A 14,709-nucleotide genomic window follows, 5' to 3' on the forward strand; every position below is an offset into this window, starting at 1 on the left:
CGCCATTTACTGCCAGTGTGGTGGGTGTGGTCCTGGCCCCGGGGTCCTGGAAGCTGTGTATCCTCGGGAGAAGGGCCACTCAAGACCCTGAGCTGGCTCTGGAAGTCTCTTTAACCTAGTGGAGCTGGGCCTTCACACAGCTCATTTATGCAGAGATGTCTCCATGACCACACTAAGCAAAGCTCTGGCAGTAGATCTTCCAACCACTGATCAAAGCTGTGATAAGACCAAGTTTGTAGGCAGGGTGAAGGGAATGCCTGAGAAGGAAGGGGAAGAGCCATGGAGGGGAGGGGGCAATGAGCAATGATTGTAACATGATTAGGCCCTCCTTGCCGATGAGGGCCAGGCTGAGCAGGGAGTGGGGTTGGGAAGAGCTCCCTTCACTCTGCCTTTGTACTACACCAAAGACAAGTTGCTCACAGACTCTAAAGCACATTCTTGATACAGGAATAGGGGCATTGGGGGGTTGGGGGTGGGGAAGCAATGTTTTGGTATTGGGCAAGAGCCACATTAAGCCTTCATGAGGGCAGCCACCACAGCCTTGGCATTGAGACTGCGTAGATCAGAGTAGGTCTGTCCAGTGCCCACAAAGACGATGGGTTTGCTTGTGATGTAGGTCATAGAAATAGCAGCTCCCACCTGAAATGGAGAAAAGGACACACCCTATCAACTCAGCGCCACTTCTCTGTACTTCCTCAGTAACAGGAAGCTTCGAAAGCAACAGATCTTTAGAGCCTCAGCATCTCTGTGAGGGATGGTCACTCCCTCTCCCAGTTTTACTTTGTCCTGCGTCATCCATTTTTACCTTGTCATCAATGGTATCAAATTTGGTAAGGACGATGCCATCAATGAGCCGAGGTGTTTGAGCCATAGAATGGTCAGCCAAGGCTCTGTTAAACTTGACCTGGAAGGACAAAAGTGAGGTGAGTATAAGAAATGTGATGTGAGCACCTAACTGGCCAAAGCTGAGGTGGAAAGAGAACAGGCCCTAGCCCTCACCAGTTGGTCCACGGCCTCATTGCCTACTAAGGCCTCCCCCACAAACAGCACCAAGTCGGGTGTGTTGACAGTAATGAGCTTGGCCAGGGCAGTCATCAGAGGGGCATTGTCTTGCATGCGGCCAGCTGTGTCCACCAGCACCACATCAAAGCCTTGGTTACGTGCTAAGGAGGAAAAACAGTGGTCAACTCAAAACTGCCAGACTCAATACATTTCCAGCTTCCTCTGAAAAGGTGTAGCCATTTTGCTTTCTTGGGTTCTGGACCTGGTTACAAGGTGTAAGAGAAAAAACCTGTCTGGCCATCAAGCATGTTCAGAAAAGAAGGGCAATGTTAACAAAGGTGACCAAAGCAAGGGTTGGGAGATAGTATTAGGTATGGTTGCAACAATACCTCCTACCCAAAAGCCAAGCTTGGTAAGTCACTCATCCTGACCTGTTATTGAGCAGTGAGTAGTAGGGTACCCTCACCCTCTGTAAAACCAAAAAAGCCGAAGGAGAAAAGGGGCCCAGACACACTCCCAGCTTTCTGCATGTTACCGAAGGAAATGGCTTCCATGGCGATGCCTGCTGCGTCCTTGCCATAGCCCTTCTCAAACAGCTGCACCATGGTGCGGCCGCCATGCTTCTCAGGGGGGTGAAGGGTAGTCAGCCGCCGGGTGTGTGTGCGCAGCTGCTCCACAGCCCCAGCACGGAACGTGTCACATGCAGCAATAAGGACGCTGAAGCCGTTCTCCAACAGCCAGAAAGAAATCTGCACAAGAGGCCAAAAAAACTGACCTAGAACAAGAGCTGCTGGGACATGGAGAGTGAAGAAATATCAGGGAAAGGCAGGAAAGTGCACGGACCTTGGCAAGATTAGTAGACTTGCCCACCCCATTAACACCACAGAAAGTGACAACATAAGGGCGCTGGCGACGCTGGGCATCCATGATGTCCCGGAGCATGTCTACACGACGCTGTGGCTGCAGAATCTGCACCAGGGACTCTTGCAGAGCTTGCTTTACTGTGGAAGTCACCGCTGAAAAGGGGAGGAAGCGGGGGGTGCATCAGTGAAACCCAAGAAATGGATTCCAATAACACCCAACACCTTTTTGAGCTAAGGGAACTAGGATCTGGATGATACTAAGATCTGTCCCAAGAGTCACACCACATCTGATACTGTCCTAAGCACTTTACAAGTATGAGCTCACTTAATCCTCCTAGCAACTCTTAAAGTGAAAGTTGTATACCAGAGGTTGGGGTAGAGAGCTTGCCAAAAGTCACACCTCCTAAGAGTGAAGGTCAGTGTGCTTACCTTCTGGTAATTATAAGCAATACCTCTGGATCAGGAAGATACTTACTGCTGAACGTCCCCATCACCTTCCCTTCCAGCTTGTTGGCCACAGATTCACAGAGCTGGACCGCAATGTCTGCTGCCACATTCTTAGCTGAGAGAGGGGAACAGATGTGAGGGTACTGTGTCAACAGTGAACCACCTTACGGTACAGGTGAAATTCTAGGTGGTTCTCTCCATTTCCCTATCCTATGAACACTGAGTCCACCTGCTTTAGAACTCACCAATAAGGTGATCACGCATCTTGTCCAGCACAGACTCCATGTCTTCACGACTCAAGCTCTTGGAACCCACGAGGCCCTTCAGCATCCCAAACATGCCACCAAGAGTCCCCTTGGTAGCACTGCAGAAACACCACACACACAAAAAGCCAGTGGGCAGGAGTCAAGTCTCCAATCTCGAGCCACACATCCCACCAACCCTGAAATTCCCCTACCTAGGTTTGGTGGAGTTTTGAGCGGCCACTTCATCATCTGAGCTGCTGCAGTCCAGATCCTGAAGCTGCCCCCCAAGACCAGTCCCTCGAATCTGGAGGGCATAGGAAAAGAAAGGAGATGGGGTGAGGAACATTAAGGGCTGCTCTGAGAGGGTGGAAAGCCCAGGATTTGCCCTGTCTGCATTGCTACATCTCTGGAAAGTACCAAATATAACTTACCCCCTTGCTTTAAATAAGTACCTGACTTAAAAAAATCAGGTACCGGCCCTCCTAGTCTCTACTTCCTCCCCAATTTCTTATTAATGGAACCTTCACTTTGGTCTGTTCCCTCTTACCAAATTGATGTCCTCAGGTGGAGCAACCTCTGGGGCGCCATTGGTGGTGGGAGTGCTATAATCCAAGACTTCGTTGTTAGCACCACCACCAAATGCCCACACCCGGGGTGCTTTTTTGCCCTTCTCCTTTGGAGCATCTGACTTCATGGACTTGCTGTAAAAAGTTACACATAATGGGTTATAATGTTAAGAAACATCTACCCAAGAGCCAGAGACAAAAATACCCTTGCCCCCAAGCACAGCTAGATAACCGTATTCATGGCAAAAGTTGGAATGCTCACCCGGACTTCTCCATACCCTTCCCATGCTTCTGAATGAACTCCTCTCGCTTCCTGCGTATCAGCTCCTCTTTGGAAAGTTCTACCCCATTCTCAGGCCCCACTGGGAGGCCTGACTTTTCTGTAGGAACTGTTTTGCTGGTAACCAAAGGGCCATCAGAACCTGTTAGGAGAAAACTCACTGAAGAAAAAGGACCAAATTCTAACAAAATAGACAATGGGTAAAACTTCCTTCTTCCTTAAGTGGAAACTAGGAGCAACTACATCTTGGGGTTACATAATGGAATGAGAGTAAGGGTGGTGAGCATTATGAGCAAGGGATGAGCAATGACATAAGGGACAAGCAATGACAAAGGACAGGCAGGGGACCTCAGTACCACACTAATAACTTTTCATGCCCCACGGTGTCCCAGGAGCTCAGACTCACCTTCCTTCTTGGCCCCCTTATTTTTTTTGCTGTTCTTTGATTTTTCCTTGGGCTTTTCACCCCGTGTCTCAATCATAGATCTCACAGGTTTCTTGGCCTTTTCAGAATCTTCAAATTTCTTCATGGTAGTGGGAGCACGGATCTTACTGCTCTCCTCTGCTTCACTGAAGAGAAAAGAAAATGATCAATGTCCAGAGAAAGGTCCCTCACACCAATAGGACAATTAGAACGAGGCAGCAAATCCAGTATTGTCTTTCAAGACAAAGTTTACTACCCTTGGACCACAATCAGGAAGGAAGGGTGCTCATCAAGTCACACAAACTGATTTTGGAGAAGGGAGCCTCTCACCGAAGGAGCCGCATAAAGTCATTCTGGAAATCAAAAGTGCCATTCAATAGACTTAAAGCACTTTGTTGTTGGATCTCTGTGCGATACTTGTCCCGAAATAGCCGGTGCACATCATCTATCAATTTGTCTACATACGTCAGTGTTAGGATCTTCTGAAAACCAACCTGGTTAGGGAAAGAAACAGAGCCAACAGATCTGCTTACATTCAGGGCCAGAACAGGGAGGAAAGCCAACTCCACCCAAGCGTCTAGAGACTGGCTGAACACCTGGCAGGTTTCCCTGACCTGAGGGGCAACAAGCTCCCTGATGGCCCCGGAGCTTCTTCCCTTTCTCCCGCCACCTTTCTTGTCTTCTCAGTTAACTTCCCCATATAAACTAGGTACAAATGATCAAGGAAGGTCCTCTTCATAACCAAGACTGTGTTAAGAACATAATTATTTTATCTCTAAAATACCGCCACTTACCACAAACACCAGCTCAAACTGGTTGTCCAGTTTATACTTGAGTGTCAGTGCCTCATGGGTGAAGGAGTTGTTACCGCCCCTTTCCTGAAAAGAACAGTGTATCTCAGAATTCAGACTATTCCCGGAAAACCCAGACTTGGGCCTCTCCAGGATTACCTTCGGGGATGAACTAGACAAACCCCAAAATTAAACTTGAACCTAAGGCAAGAAGACGCTGGGGTATTGCTTTCTAACATCCCACCAAAGAAAAGGATGTACGTTGGGTGTAAGGGGAAAAGAGGCGAGAGGGGAGGCAAGACACGTGGGACCAGAAGGGAAGCAGCCCTGATGTAAACAATCAGATCTACTACCAGCTGTACACCGGTTAGTTTTAAAAAGGCATTTTCCCATTCATTATCTCACTCGGCTTTCCAACAACAGAAAAGCAAGCTCCGTGGGAGAGTAGAGGGAACGATGGTTAAGTCTCAAGAGGCGCCAGAAGCGGGCTGGCGTCCCAGAAAGCCGAGAGAAGAGGGGGCGTCGCAAACTTGCGGGATTGTCCGATGGGGGCGGGAGAAAAAAGTGAAGGCCGGGTTCACGAGTGAAGGGCCAGTCTGAGACCGGCGGAGGGGGTGAAAAAGAAGTACGGGATTAGTCGAAGGGGACCATGGACCAAGTCAGGGGGTGAGTCCAGAGTTCTGATCCCGCGGGGGCGGTACCTGCAGCAGCACGGAACGAATCAACGCATTAACGGGCCCGGTGCATGAGTCGCTCACGCCCTGGAAGCACCAGAGCACGAGCCCACCCTTGGAGAAAATGGTGAAGAAGTCGAGCATGGCGGCAGCGGGAAAGGAGCCGGGGCCGGCGCCGGGAGCTCAGGCCGCGAACGCCGCCGCTTCCTGCTGCGCCAAGCGCGGGACACGTCACACCAGCGGCCCCGGAAACCTGCTCAGCCGCACTTCCGCTCGGAGTCGCCGGTTCCCACCCCGCCCGAAGGCGCGCAAGACTGACGTCAACGCCAGATTCGCCAATGGCGGGCCTGGCCGGGGCTCTCGAGGCGGTCACGGAGAGGGGGCGGCCTCTGCCACAGAGGGGCGGGGTCCAAAGGGGCCCGCGGACCAATGGGCGCGCTCACCTGAAGGCTGGCGGCGCGGAGCAGTGACGTCAAGGTGCGCGTGGTTTACAGGTTGAGCGCTGCTCCCGTAGGGGCCAAGCTGTCACCATGCTTCGAAGGGCGCTGCACCTCGGCTTTGCCCCCGGCCTTTTGAGCCGGGGACTGGGCACACGCAGAGGAGGCTCTACTCTGGGTAAAGTTGAGGGTAGCGGAGGGTATTGTGTGCGATGTGACTCTCAGAACGCGGCACCCCGGCCCACTTTGGGGAAACAAGGGATCAGCTGGGATAAGGGGTTACCTTCCTGCCAGAGCTTGTAGATCCTGATAGATCCTGAGCAGTTATATAGACTTAGGCCTTTATACCCCAGTTTACAAGTCCCAGATCGTTGGAGGCTTAGCTTACCACTGGGATAACAGAGAGCCTGACTCATTCACTGGCTGCACAGATGTGCGTTCATGCCTGTTTATTTGCAAAATGTAGTGCTTTAACCGTGGAAAAAAGAAAAAGGGGGGATTCAATATATGACCTGGGGGTGCCTGAAGTGTAGCTTGATTGGGAAGACTTCAGTAGGCTAGCTCAAGACCAGAGAGGATTCAGTTTGGAGAATGCCCTGCACTGCTAGTTACCAAAGCTCTATAATTTAAAAAATACATAGAGTAGGTGTGAACTGACATCAGCCATGAAGGATAATGTTTTCTGGCTCAGGAAAGGTTCTGGGGAAATGCTCAAAGGTTCGGATGGGGGGGGGAGGGAGACTTGTTTTTGTGGAAGGAATTAGCAAAAAGAATCTAGATAGTTCAGGTAGCAGTAATGAACAGGTAAATGTTGTGTGGACAGGTAAGGTAAGCCCAGATAAAAATAAAGAGTCAAATGCTGCTGAGACGATTTTGAATTTTTATTGAAGACAGGGACAAGAGTTGGAGATGTGTGGATTAGATGTGAATGACAAAAGTATTAATTTCTTCAAGGCATTTATTGTGCACTTAGGGTGTGCCAGGTATTGTGCTACACTGGAGATGGGAGGTAAAGAAAGGCAAAGCTTTGTACAGTGGGCCACATTAAAGATACTGAACTTTTATCTTAGACTAATAGAAAGCTATTGGGGGGTTTTAGTCAAGAGGACAACAGTAATTTGATATGATTTAGTACCACAGCTAATTCAGTGTGGCTAAACTAGTGCTTGGAAAAGGTCATGTAGAAAAGAAGCTGGGGGTGGGAATGTGAACAAGAAAATTTGTGGGAAGTCAGGAGACTTGTGTTAGTCTGGGGGAGCGATTGTAGTGGTTTGGTCTAGGGTGGCAGTGGGAGAGATGGGAAAAAAGGGGGAAAATTGAGGAGGCAAAGTTTTCAAACCTTGATAATAGATAGGACATGAATGTAGGTTCGCGGGTGGTGGTGGATATCCAGGATAAGTGCCACTCAGAGGCACCATGTTTCAGAGGATGCTGCAGCTGGGCATCTTGGTCCAGGAGCCTCGACTACCCATGCAGAGATGGCTATGCAGTCAAATATATGATCCTGGGGGCTCACAGGGAAGACAGATCTGTGCAGGAGATAAATATGTGTAAGTGGCCTCACCGAGAGAGATAGTATAGAGTGTTACTTTTAGGAAGTTGGTTCTTGCAGTGTGGGGCATGATGCATGGAAAGGAGAGACTAATGACATCCATGACAAAGCTGTGGAATACCGCTGAGTGCAAGTTCAGCACATGACAGGGAATGACACTGGGACTGCCAACTCAGCATCAGTCTAGCCTTTCACTGTTCCCATCCTCTAACCCCCACCACCTGGAAAGGAAACGGATGGCCATCTTTGACTCTGACTGCATCCCACAGACTGGGATGGAAAGGTGTCCGAGATTAAGAAGAAGCTCCAGTCAGTCCTTCCTGGAGGGACCTGGGATCCACTGTATGACACCAGCCACCTGCCCCCCGAACACTCGGATGTGGTGATTGTGGGGGGTGGGGTGCTTGGCTTGTCTGTGGCCTATTGGCTGAAGAGGCTGGAGAAGCAGCGAGGTGCCATCCGTGTGCTGGTGGTGGAACGGGACCACACGGTGAGGTCTGAGGGAGGGCAGAGTCCTGACTGGGCACAGAGTCATGTTTATTACAAAGGAGGGCGGGCAGGGGAAAGACCTCAACTTTTGGAAGTCCTCGGGGCAGGGACTGCACTTTGGACCTTGTTGAGAAATAGTCCCAGGTTCTTCTTCAAACTGGATCCCTTGGCAAAACGTGTTTGCTTTTGGAAGCAAATTTCACAACGTCGGAGATGGTTGGAGAAGTCACAGATCTGGCCAAGAGAGCCTGCGATTAGACGATAATGAACACACACAATGGTCTCCCTGCCTTTTTCGGCTCTATACTTCTGAGAGTTTTGTACCTTAGTTTTCCCTTTTTGCCACTGCCAGCCAGCTGTAACTCTTGCAATTGTGGTCAGTTTGTAGGTGAAATGTTAATCTCTGGCCCTTGGACTTCCAGGCCATTGCCATTTAGTATCACCACACCCAGCCCATTTAGAAGATGACTCTGCTCTGCACATCTGCTAATATGGATGTAATAACTTCTGTCCTCTTTGGGCTGCTGGCTGGCTTGCATAAAGGCTTTTCTACCACAGCTTCTCTTAGATTATAAACTTGCAAGTAGGACTGCCTTTAGGTGGGTGACTCACACTTCCGCTACAGTGTTCTCATTTGTGACAAGGTACTGGTCTCCTCAACTTCTCTTATCTTTCCACAGTATTCCCAGGCCTCCACTGGGCTCTCCGTGGGTGGGATTCGTCAGCAGTTCTCGTTGCCTGAAAACATCCAGCTCTCCCTCTTTTCAATCAACTTTCTACGGAACATCAATGTATGTGCAATGAGATTTGGGGGTTGGGGTGGTGACCCTTTTTTTAGCCTAGAGAGAGAAGCAGCCCAGTTGGCTAAGGGAAGCAGGGAACAGGAGCAGTTGGGGCCTTTAGGAGTTGATCCGCCAGTCTTCCCTGCAGTGGTGCTTAGGGAGAGCTTGCTTGCTTGGGCCGTGGAGCCCCAGGAGCTGTGGGTGAGAAGCCCAGGAAAGCTCTCCCTTCCTCTAAATCCACTGTCTTGAGGAGCTTTTCTTTGCACACAGGAGTACCTGGCTGTAGTTGATGACCCTCCCCTGGACCTCCAGTTCAACCCTTCAGGCTACCTTTTGCTGGCTTCAGAACAGGATGCCGGGATCATGGAGCGCAACGTGAAAGTGCAGAGGTGGGTGCTGGGTCCGACCTCAGCCGTGCTCAGCCCCACGTGGGCCCTCCACTTCTGCTGCAAGCTAGGAACTGGGGTGGTGGGGGTCTTAGTTTCCTACTCTAGGACCTCACTCCATCAAGGAAGACAGACATGTACAGACCTTCCTTCTCCGGTGCTGGGTGCCATAAGAAAACACTGCCACAGTGGTTCCTAAATTTGCCAAATCATAAGAACCGTGTACAACACATCTTAGACCTAATAAACCAGATCTCCAGGCAGGAGCCTAAGGATCTATAAACTTTTTCTGTAACACAGTAAGTTGGTCCTTAAGTTTTGCAGCCCATGTGGTCTCTGCTGTAGTCACGCAATTTTACAGTTGAAGCATAAATGCAACTATAGAAAAAAACAAATGAATAAATGTAGCTCATTTACGAAAACCAACAGCAGGCCAGATTTGGCAACCCCTGCCCTAAGTGGCTCTCCTGACCACTCAGGAGCGGGCATCTGTGACAGACTCTTCCACAAGCCTCACGAGTGACATTGGTATTAACTTGGTGTCAGACCATCTACATTTCACATGGGGGAGACTAAGGCACGAGGAGCTAGTAAGGGGAGCACTGGATTTTGAACCCGTGTGTTCATTTAGCACCTATGGTGCTGCCTTGGTAGGACTCTGGAGGAGACTGCTGATGAGCAGCACTACACTGGGAGGTGTCAGGAAGGTCATTCCAGGCCAAGGAAAAGGAGTAGAGGGAACAACATGACCCACCCCGCCATCAGAGGACGCAGCACCTTTTTTTTTTTCCTAAGATTTATTTATTTATGCATATAAGAGCTGGGGTACAGGCCAGAGGCGCAGGGGGTGGGAGGATTCACCAGAGACAGAATGGGGAACAGAACAGGCAGACTGACTGAAATACACTGCTGAGGAGAGCAGCGGGCGAGACAGGAGAAGTCTGCTGTGCCATGTGGGTATCTCCCTGGCTGGGGATCGAACTTGTGTTACAGTGGCTGCGAACAGCCTCATAGGTTGCGTCTTAACCCCTTGCGCCACCTGGGAAGCCCAAGGACACAGCATCTTTAGGGGATGGCATCATTAGTGTGGCCACAGGCATGCAAGGCTGGGAGGGGAAGGAAAAAGGGGCCAGAGGCCAAAGAACCTTGATTAGGAGGCTTGGTCTGTATCCCTTCAACAAGGAAAATTTGAGGGGTTTGGAGCAGAAAAGTGACATGAACAAGGTGAAACCCCTACTTGTGGAGCTGGATCCATAGCTCTCCCTTGAGGACTGCACACTCGCCCTGTCTAGCCCACATACACAGACTCATGTGTTTCTCTCAGGCAGGAAGGAGCCAAGGTTTGTCTGATGTCTCCTGAGCAGCTTCAGAACAAGTTTCCCTGGATCAACACAGAGGGCGTGGCTTTGGCATCCTATGGTGAGGCTCGCTTGCAGGGAGATCAGGGGTTGATGGGGGCCTCAGATGGGAAATGTCAGTGCTCTGTAGCCAATTCAAGGAGCACCCCTTCCCTACTCGCTGCCAGGGCCTTCCTTGATCGTGCCTGCTCTCTGTCTTCCACAGGATTCGACCTCAGGACAGTTGATAAAGCATGACTTTCCCAGCTTACAAGCCCTAAAGAGGAGTTAGGGGTGCAAGAAATTATTAAGAGGAGGGTCCTAGACCCTCTTCTTGAGACCTCTTTTTCTCATCACAGGGTTAGAGGGTGAGGGTTGGTTTGACCCATGGTGTCTGCTCCAGGGGCTTCGACGAAAGGTCCAGTCCATGGGAGTCACTTTCTGCCATGGAGAGGTGACACGTGAGTCTGGGGCCCCAATCCCACTTTTGTCTCTTCTGCCAGCCAGGCCTCAGGCTTAGACTGAGTTTTATCTTCATTCACAGGCCATGCTAGAGATGGTGGGAAGGGGGTTCTCCTTAAGGCCTGGTCCTGGGCATCCTAATGCCAACTTTCAACTTGGCTTCTTTATGAGTCATGACCTGCTTGCCCACATCAGCCCTCCTCTCCCTCGTGTAGCCAAGTTCATCCCAGTCACCCTACATCTGTTTGCTGTGGTGTCTATGGGAAAGCTCCCAGCCTTCCAGCGTTCTTTCCTTATGAAAACAGTGGAATCCCCATATCCTTGCTCTTAAAGGCCTTAAGGGTGTATTTTCTTTTCCTGCAGGTTTCATCTCTTCATCTGACTGTATGCAGACCATAAGTGGGGAAGAGGTGACTTTGAAAAGAATCCATGAAGTCCATGTAAGTGCCTAGACTTAAGTGTCTTCCTTGCCAAAGATGGAGGAATGAGAAACATAAAGACTGTCATTTGATCTTTTGCCACTTCCAACCTGGATAAATTAAGGCTTGGGAAGAAATGAAGTTCTAAAGGTACCCAGTGTCTGGGCCCAGCCCTGCCTCCCTCCCTGCTCTGTGTCTATAGGTGAAGATGGACCACAGCCTGGAGTACCAGCCTGTGGAGTGTGCCATAGTGATCAATGCAGCAGGGGCCTGGTCTGGGCAAGTTGCAGAGCTGGCTGGTATTGGGAAGGGGCAGCCTGGCACCCTGCAGGGCACCAAGCTACCTGTGGAGCCAAGGAAAAGGTGATTTCCCTCAGGGAGCTGAGGAGGTTGGTGAGAGAAGGAAAGAAATGACATAAAAGTTGATTAAGTTGGGAAGAGGTGGGAGTTGTCATTCCCAATGCTTCCTATGGCAGGTACGTGTACTTATGGCACTGCCCCCAGGGACCAGGCCTGGAGGCTCCGCTGGTTGCAGATACCACTGGAGCCTATTTCCGCCGGGAAGGACTAGGTAGCAACTACCTGGGTGGCTGCAGCCCCACTGAGGTAAGTTAAGTGAGGTACGGGTGCTGGAAAGAGACATGGGCCAATTAAAGACATAGGAATATTTGGAGAGCACAGCCCAGTTCTTAATGTTGCTGCCCACTCTGGGTTTGAATTGAGCTGAGTCTGCCCTGTGTCCCAGGTATTATTACCAACCTTGTCCCCACTTCTCACCCCAGGGGGAGGAACCGGACCCAGATAACCTGGAAGTGGACCATGCCTTCTTCCAGGACAAGGTGTGGCCCCATTTGGCCCGGAGGGTACCAGCGTTTGAGACTCTCAAGGTAACTGGAAGGAGTCAGCTTTCACTGGAGCATCTCAGTCCCCTTGGAAAGTGTGTCTGCCGCCACTCACCCTCTACCTCACAACTGCTAAGGACCTTCGGTCTGAGGACTCATTCTACTCCCCCCTCGGCAGCTGGTAGAGGGAACCATGTGCTGCCCCCGACCAAGAGGGTGGGTGGAGCGTGCGCAGCTTTTGAGAAGCCCGGTGCCTTCTGCACTCGCAGGTTCGGAGAGCTTGGGCTGGCTACTACGACTACAACACTTTTGACCAGAATGGCGTGGTGGGCCCCCACCCCCTTGTCGTCAACATGTACTTTGCTACGGGCTTCAGTGGCCATGGGCTCCAGCACTCTCCTGCTGTGGGGCGAGCCGTGGCGGAGATGGTGCTGGAGGGCCACTTCCAGACCATCAACCTGAGCCCCTTCCTCTTCACCCGCTTTTACTTGGGAGAGAAGGTCCTGGAGCACAATATCATCTGAGCCTGTAAGTTCTGCACTGGGCCCCACTGTCCCACCCGTCACCCACGCCTCTAATTCTGGCCCATGTTCACATGCTCCTCAGTGTTCTCCGCTCCTCTTATCCAGGCCGTGCAGCCCCCAGATGGCTGGGCAGGGGTGGACTACCAGCTCTGAGGGTCTGTGCCTGAGGCCCAGGCTGACAGAGAATGATGGGACAGGACTCCAGGACTGATCCCTGGCTCAGGCTGATGCCACCCGCCAAGGCTGTCCGCCTGGACAGAACACCACAGGGGCTGTGGCCCAGAACTGGCTTGTTCCTAATACCGCTCATAAAGAATGCCTCTGTCCTTCTCAGAGCCCGGGCAGGGAGGGGGTATTATGGCACAGCCAGGTCCAGATTTAGTGATTTGTCTGTTCCTCCTATTCATGTGTAATAAATGTGATTCATTCCTTCCAGTCTTCTCTCCCTTCCATTTTTCACCTCATGGCAGAGGCCTTGGATGCACCTGCTGGCCTCTGCTACCAGGCTGGGAGGAGCATAGCCTCCTTCCAGGAGCACTCTGAAGTCCTAGGTTTCAGCTAGTACCTCCTCCTCCCAAGCTCTTGCAGGGCTTGGCTGTAGAAGGGATGGGTTCGTTGATCTGTTCAGTATTTACTCAGTTCCAGCTCTTCACCAGGCCCAGGACTGCATGCTAGAGAGACACTAGTAGGCAAAGCATAGCACAGACAGTGTACCCCTTATGATCATTCAACTTACAGTTTTTAGACTTTATGATGGTGTGAAAACATACACATTCAGTAGAAAACCATCGTTTTGTCTTCTGCTGTTTTCCTGGGCTAGTGCTGTGCCTACCATACTCTCAGGATGCCAGGCGGAGGCGGCGAGCCAGATCACAACCCATATGCTATCATGTAGCGTCACCAGCATTTTTTGGATATTGTGTTTTGTGTCTCCCCATTCCATCTTGTCTGTATTTCATTGTCAATGCAACATTAAATAAATTATGTGAGATATTCAGCACTTTATTCTAAAATGAGGATTTTGCCCTCCTGTGGGCTAAGGTAGGCTAGGCTCAGCTATGTTCAGTATGTTAGCTACATTAAATGCTTTTTCAATTTACAGTATTTTCAACTTAGAACAGGTTCAGCAGGACATAACCCCATCGGAAGCTGAGGAAGATCTATATGTGTTCTCTCTGGAGTATCCCTACCTCTCTCTACCCCTTGCTCCCTGAGCAGATGTAATGCATAACACACCTCCTCCCAGCTGGGGCGTCCTGTGTGAAGCTTCCCAGGGCAGCTGACCTCTGGGCTGAGCCTAAAGAGTGAGCAGTAAAACATACTGAAGGGAGGAGAGCAGGAAGGGGGTGATCCCAGGCTGAGGGGAAACCATATACAGTAGTCTGGAGGCGAGAACTAACATGATTCAAGGCATTGCAAGTGACTTGTCCTAATTAGATCATGGCGTGAAAGAAGGGGCAGCTTGGGAGGTAGTAATTAAGGACCCTGGACCAAAGAGCCATGCTGTGGAACTTGGATTTTGTCCTGTAGGCAGGGAGCCACTGAAGGATTTTTCAATAGGGAAGTGAGATGAGCTGATTTTTCTTTCAGGAAGATCATGCTGGGTGCCTTGTAGAGAATAGGTCACGATCCAGGCAAGAGGCCAGATGGGAGGCTGTCTCTGTCCACATGACAGAGATGTCGGGGCCTACCCTGTCATGGTAAGGGCTTATGGGTCCAAGAGGTAACAATAGAACAAAAAGTGGGGTCAGGTGAGATTCCCAGGCTTCTGGCTCAGATAACTGGGTGGATGTGATGCCTTTCACTGAGAAAAGGCACAACAGCATGGGAAGAGGTGTGGGACAAAATGAGGGGTACGGTTTGAGGCATGTTTGGTAAGGGTGCCTGTCCACCATTCAGCAGAAGGTTGAATTTTTTGCTGTGGCCCTTGGGTGATCTGGGCTGTAGGTCGGGAGATGAGCATCATGGAAGAGGATGGCATCACCCAGGAGTGCAGAAGAATTAGGGAGCCAAGGTGGAAGCTGGAGTGCTCCCACTGCCATTTAAGGAATGAACCAAAGAAGAAGACCCTGAGGAGGTAGCCAAGGAATGAGAAGAAAAGCAGGGGAGAGGTATCATGGGGGTCTGGGAGGATGGTCGGGGTATACATACCCGTGCCGACTGGATTTGGTACCAAATTGGTCAGTG

The 14,709-nt window shown here is 50.7% G+C and overlaps 2 protein-coding genes across 3 annotated transcripts; one reads left to right on the forward strand and one right to left on the reverse strand.

The window, feature by feature from the left end:
* Positions 1-510: 510 nt before the first annotated feature.
* SRPRA (SRP receptor subunit alpha) lies at positions 511-5,436 on the reverse strand (the record flags this gene model as incomplete). Of its 2 annotated transcripts, XM_084250824.1 has the most annotated exons (14): positions 511-639; positions 806-904; positions 1,000-1,163; positions 1,538-1,751; positions 1,846-2,018; positions 2,341-2,427; positions 2,558-2,676; positions 2,770-2,861; positions 3,105-3,258; positions 3,386-3,545; positions 3,810-3,973; positions 4,158-4,321; positions 4,622-4,705; positions 5,320-5,436. In XM_084250824.1, 14 exons carry the CDS (start codon positions 5,434-5,436, stop codon positions 511-513), a joined length of 1,920 nt encoding a protein of 639 aa, XP_084106950.1. The 2 variants fall into 2 exon arrangements, with proteins under 2 accessions (XP_084106950.1, XP_084106951.1); XM_084250825.1 differs by lacking the exon at positions 4,622-4,705.
* A 386-nt stretch (positions 5,437-5,822) lies between these two features.
* FOXRED1 (FAD dependent oxidoreductase domain containing 1) lies at positions 5,823-12,658 on the forward strand (the record flags this gene model as incomplete). Its single annotated transcript, XM_084250961.1, has 12 exons — positions 5,823-5,907; positions 7,551-7,771; positions 8,451-8,561; positions 8,823-8,941; positions 10,263-10,357; positions 10,635-10,736; positions 11,101-11,177; positions 11,359-11,519; positions 11,633-11,762; positions 11,939-12,043; positions 12,268-12,526; positions 12,628-12,658. The coding sequence occupies 11 exons, from the start codon at positions 5,823-5,825 to the stop codon at positions 12,520-12,522; spliced, it is 1,461 nt and encodes a 486-aa protein (XP_084107087.1). The 3' UTR covers positions 12,523-12,526; positions 12,628-12,658.
* Between the last annotated feature and the right edge of the window lie 2,051 nt (positions 12,659-14,709).

The sequence above is a fragment of the Talpa europaea genome (assembly GCF_964194135.1).
Source record: "Talpa europaea genome assembly, chromosome: 12".
Taxonomy (NCBI): Eukaryota; Metazoa; Chordata; class Mammalia; order Eulipotyphla; family Talpidae; genus Talpa; species Talpa europaea.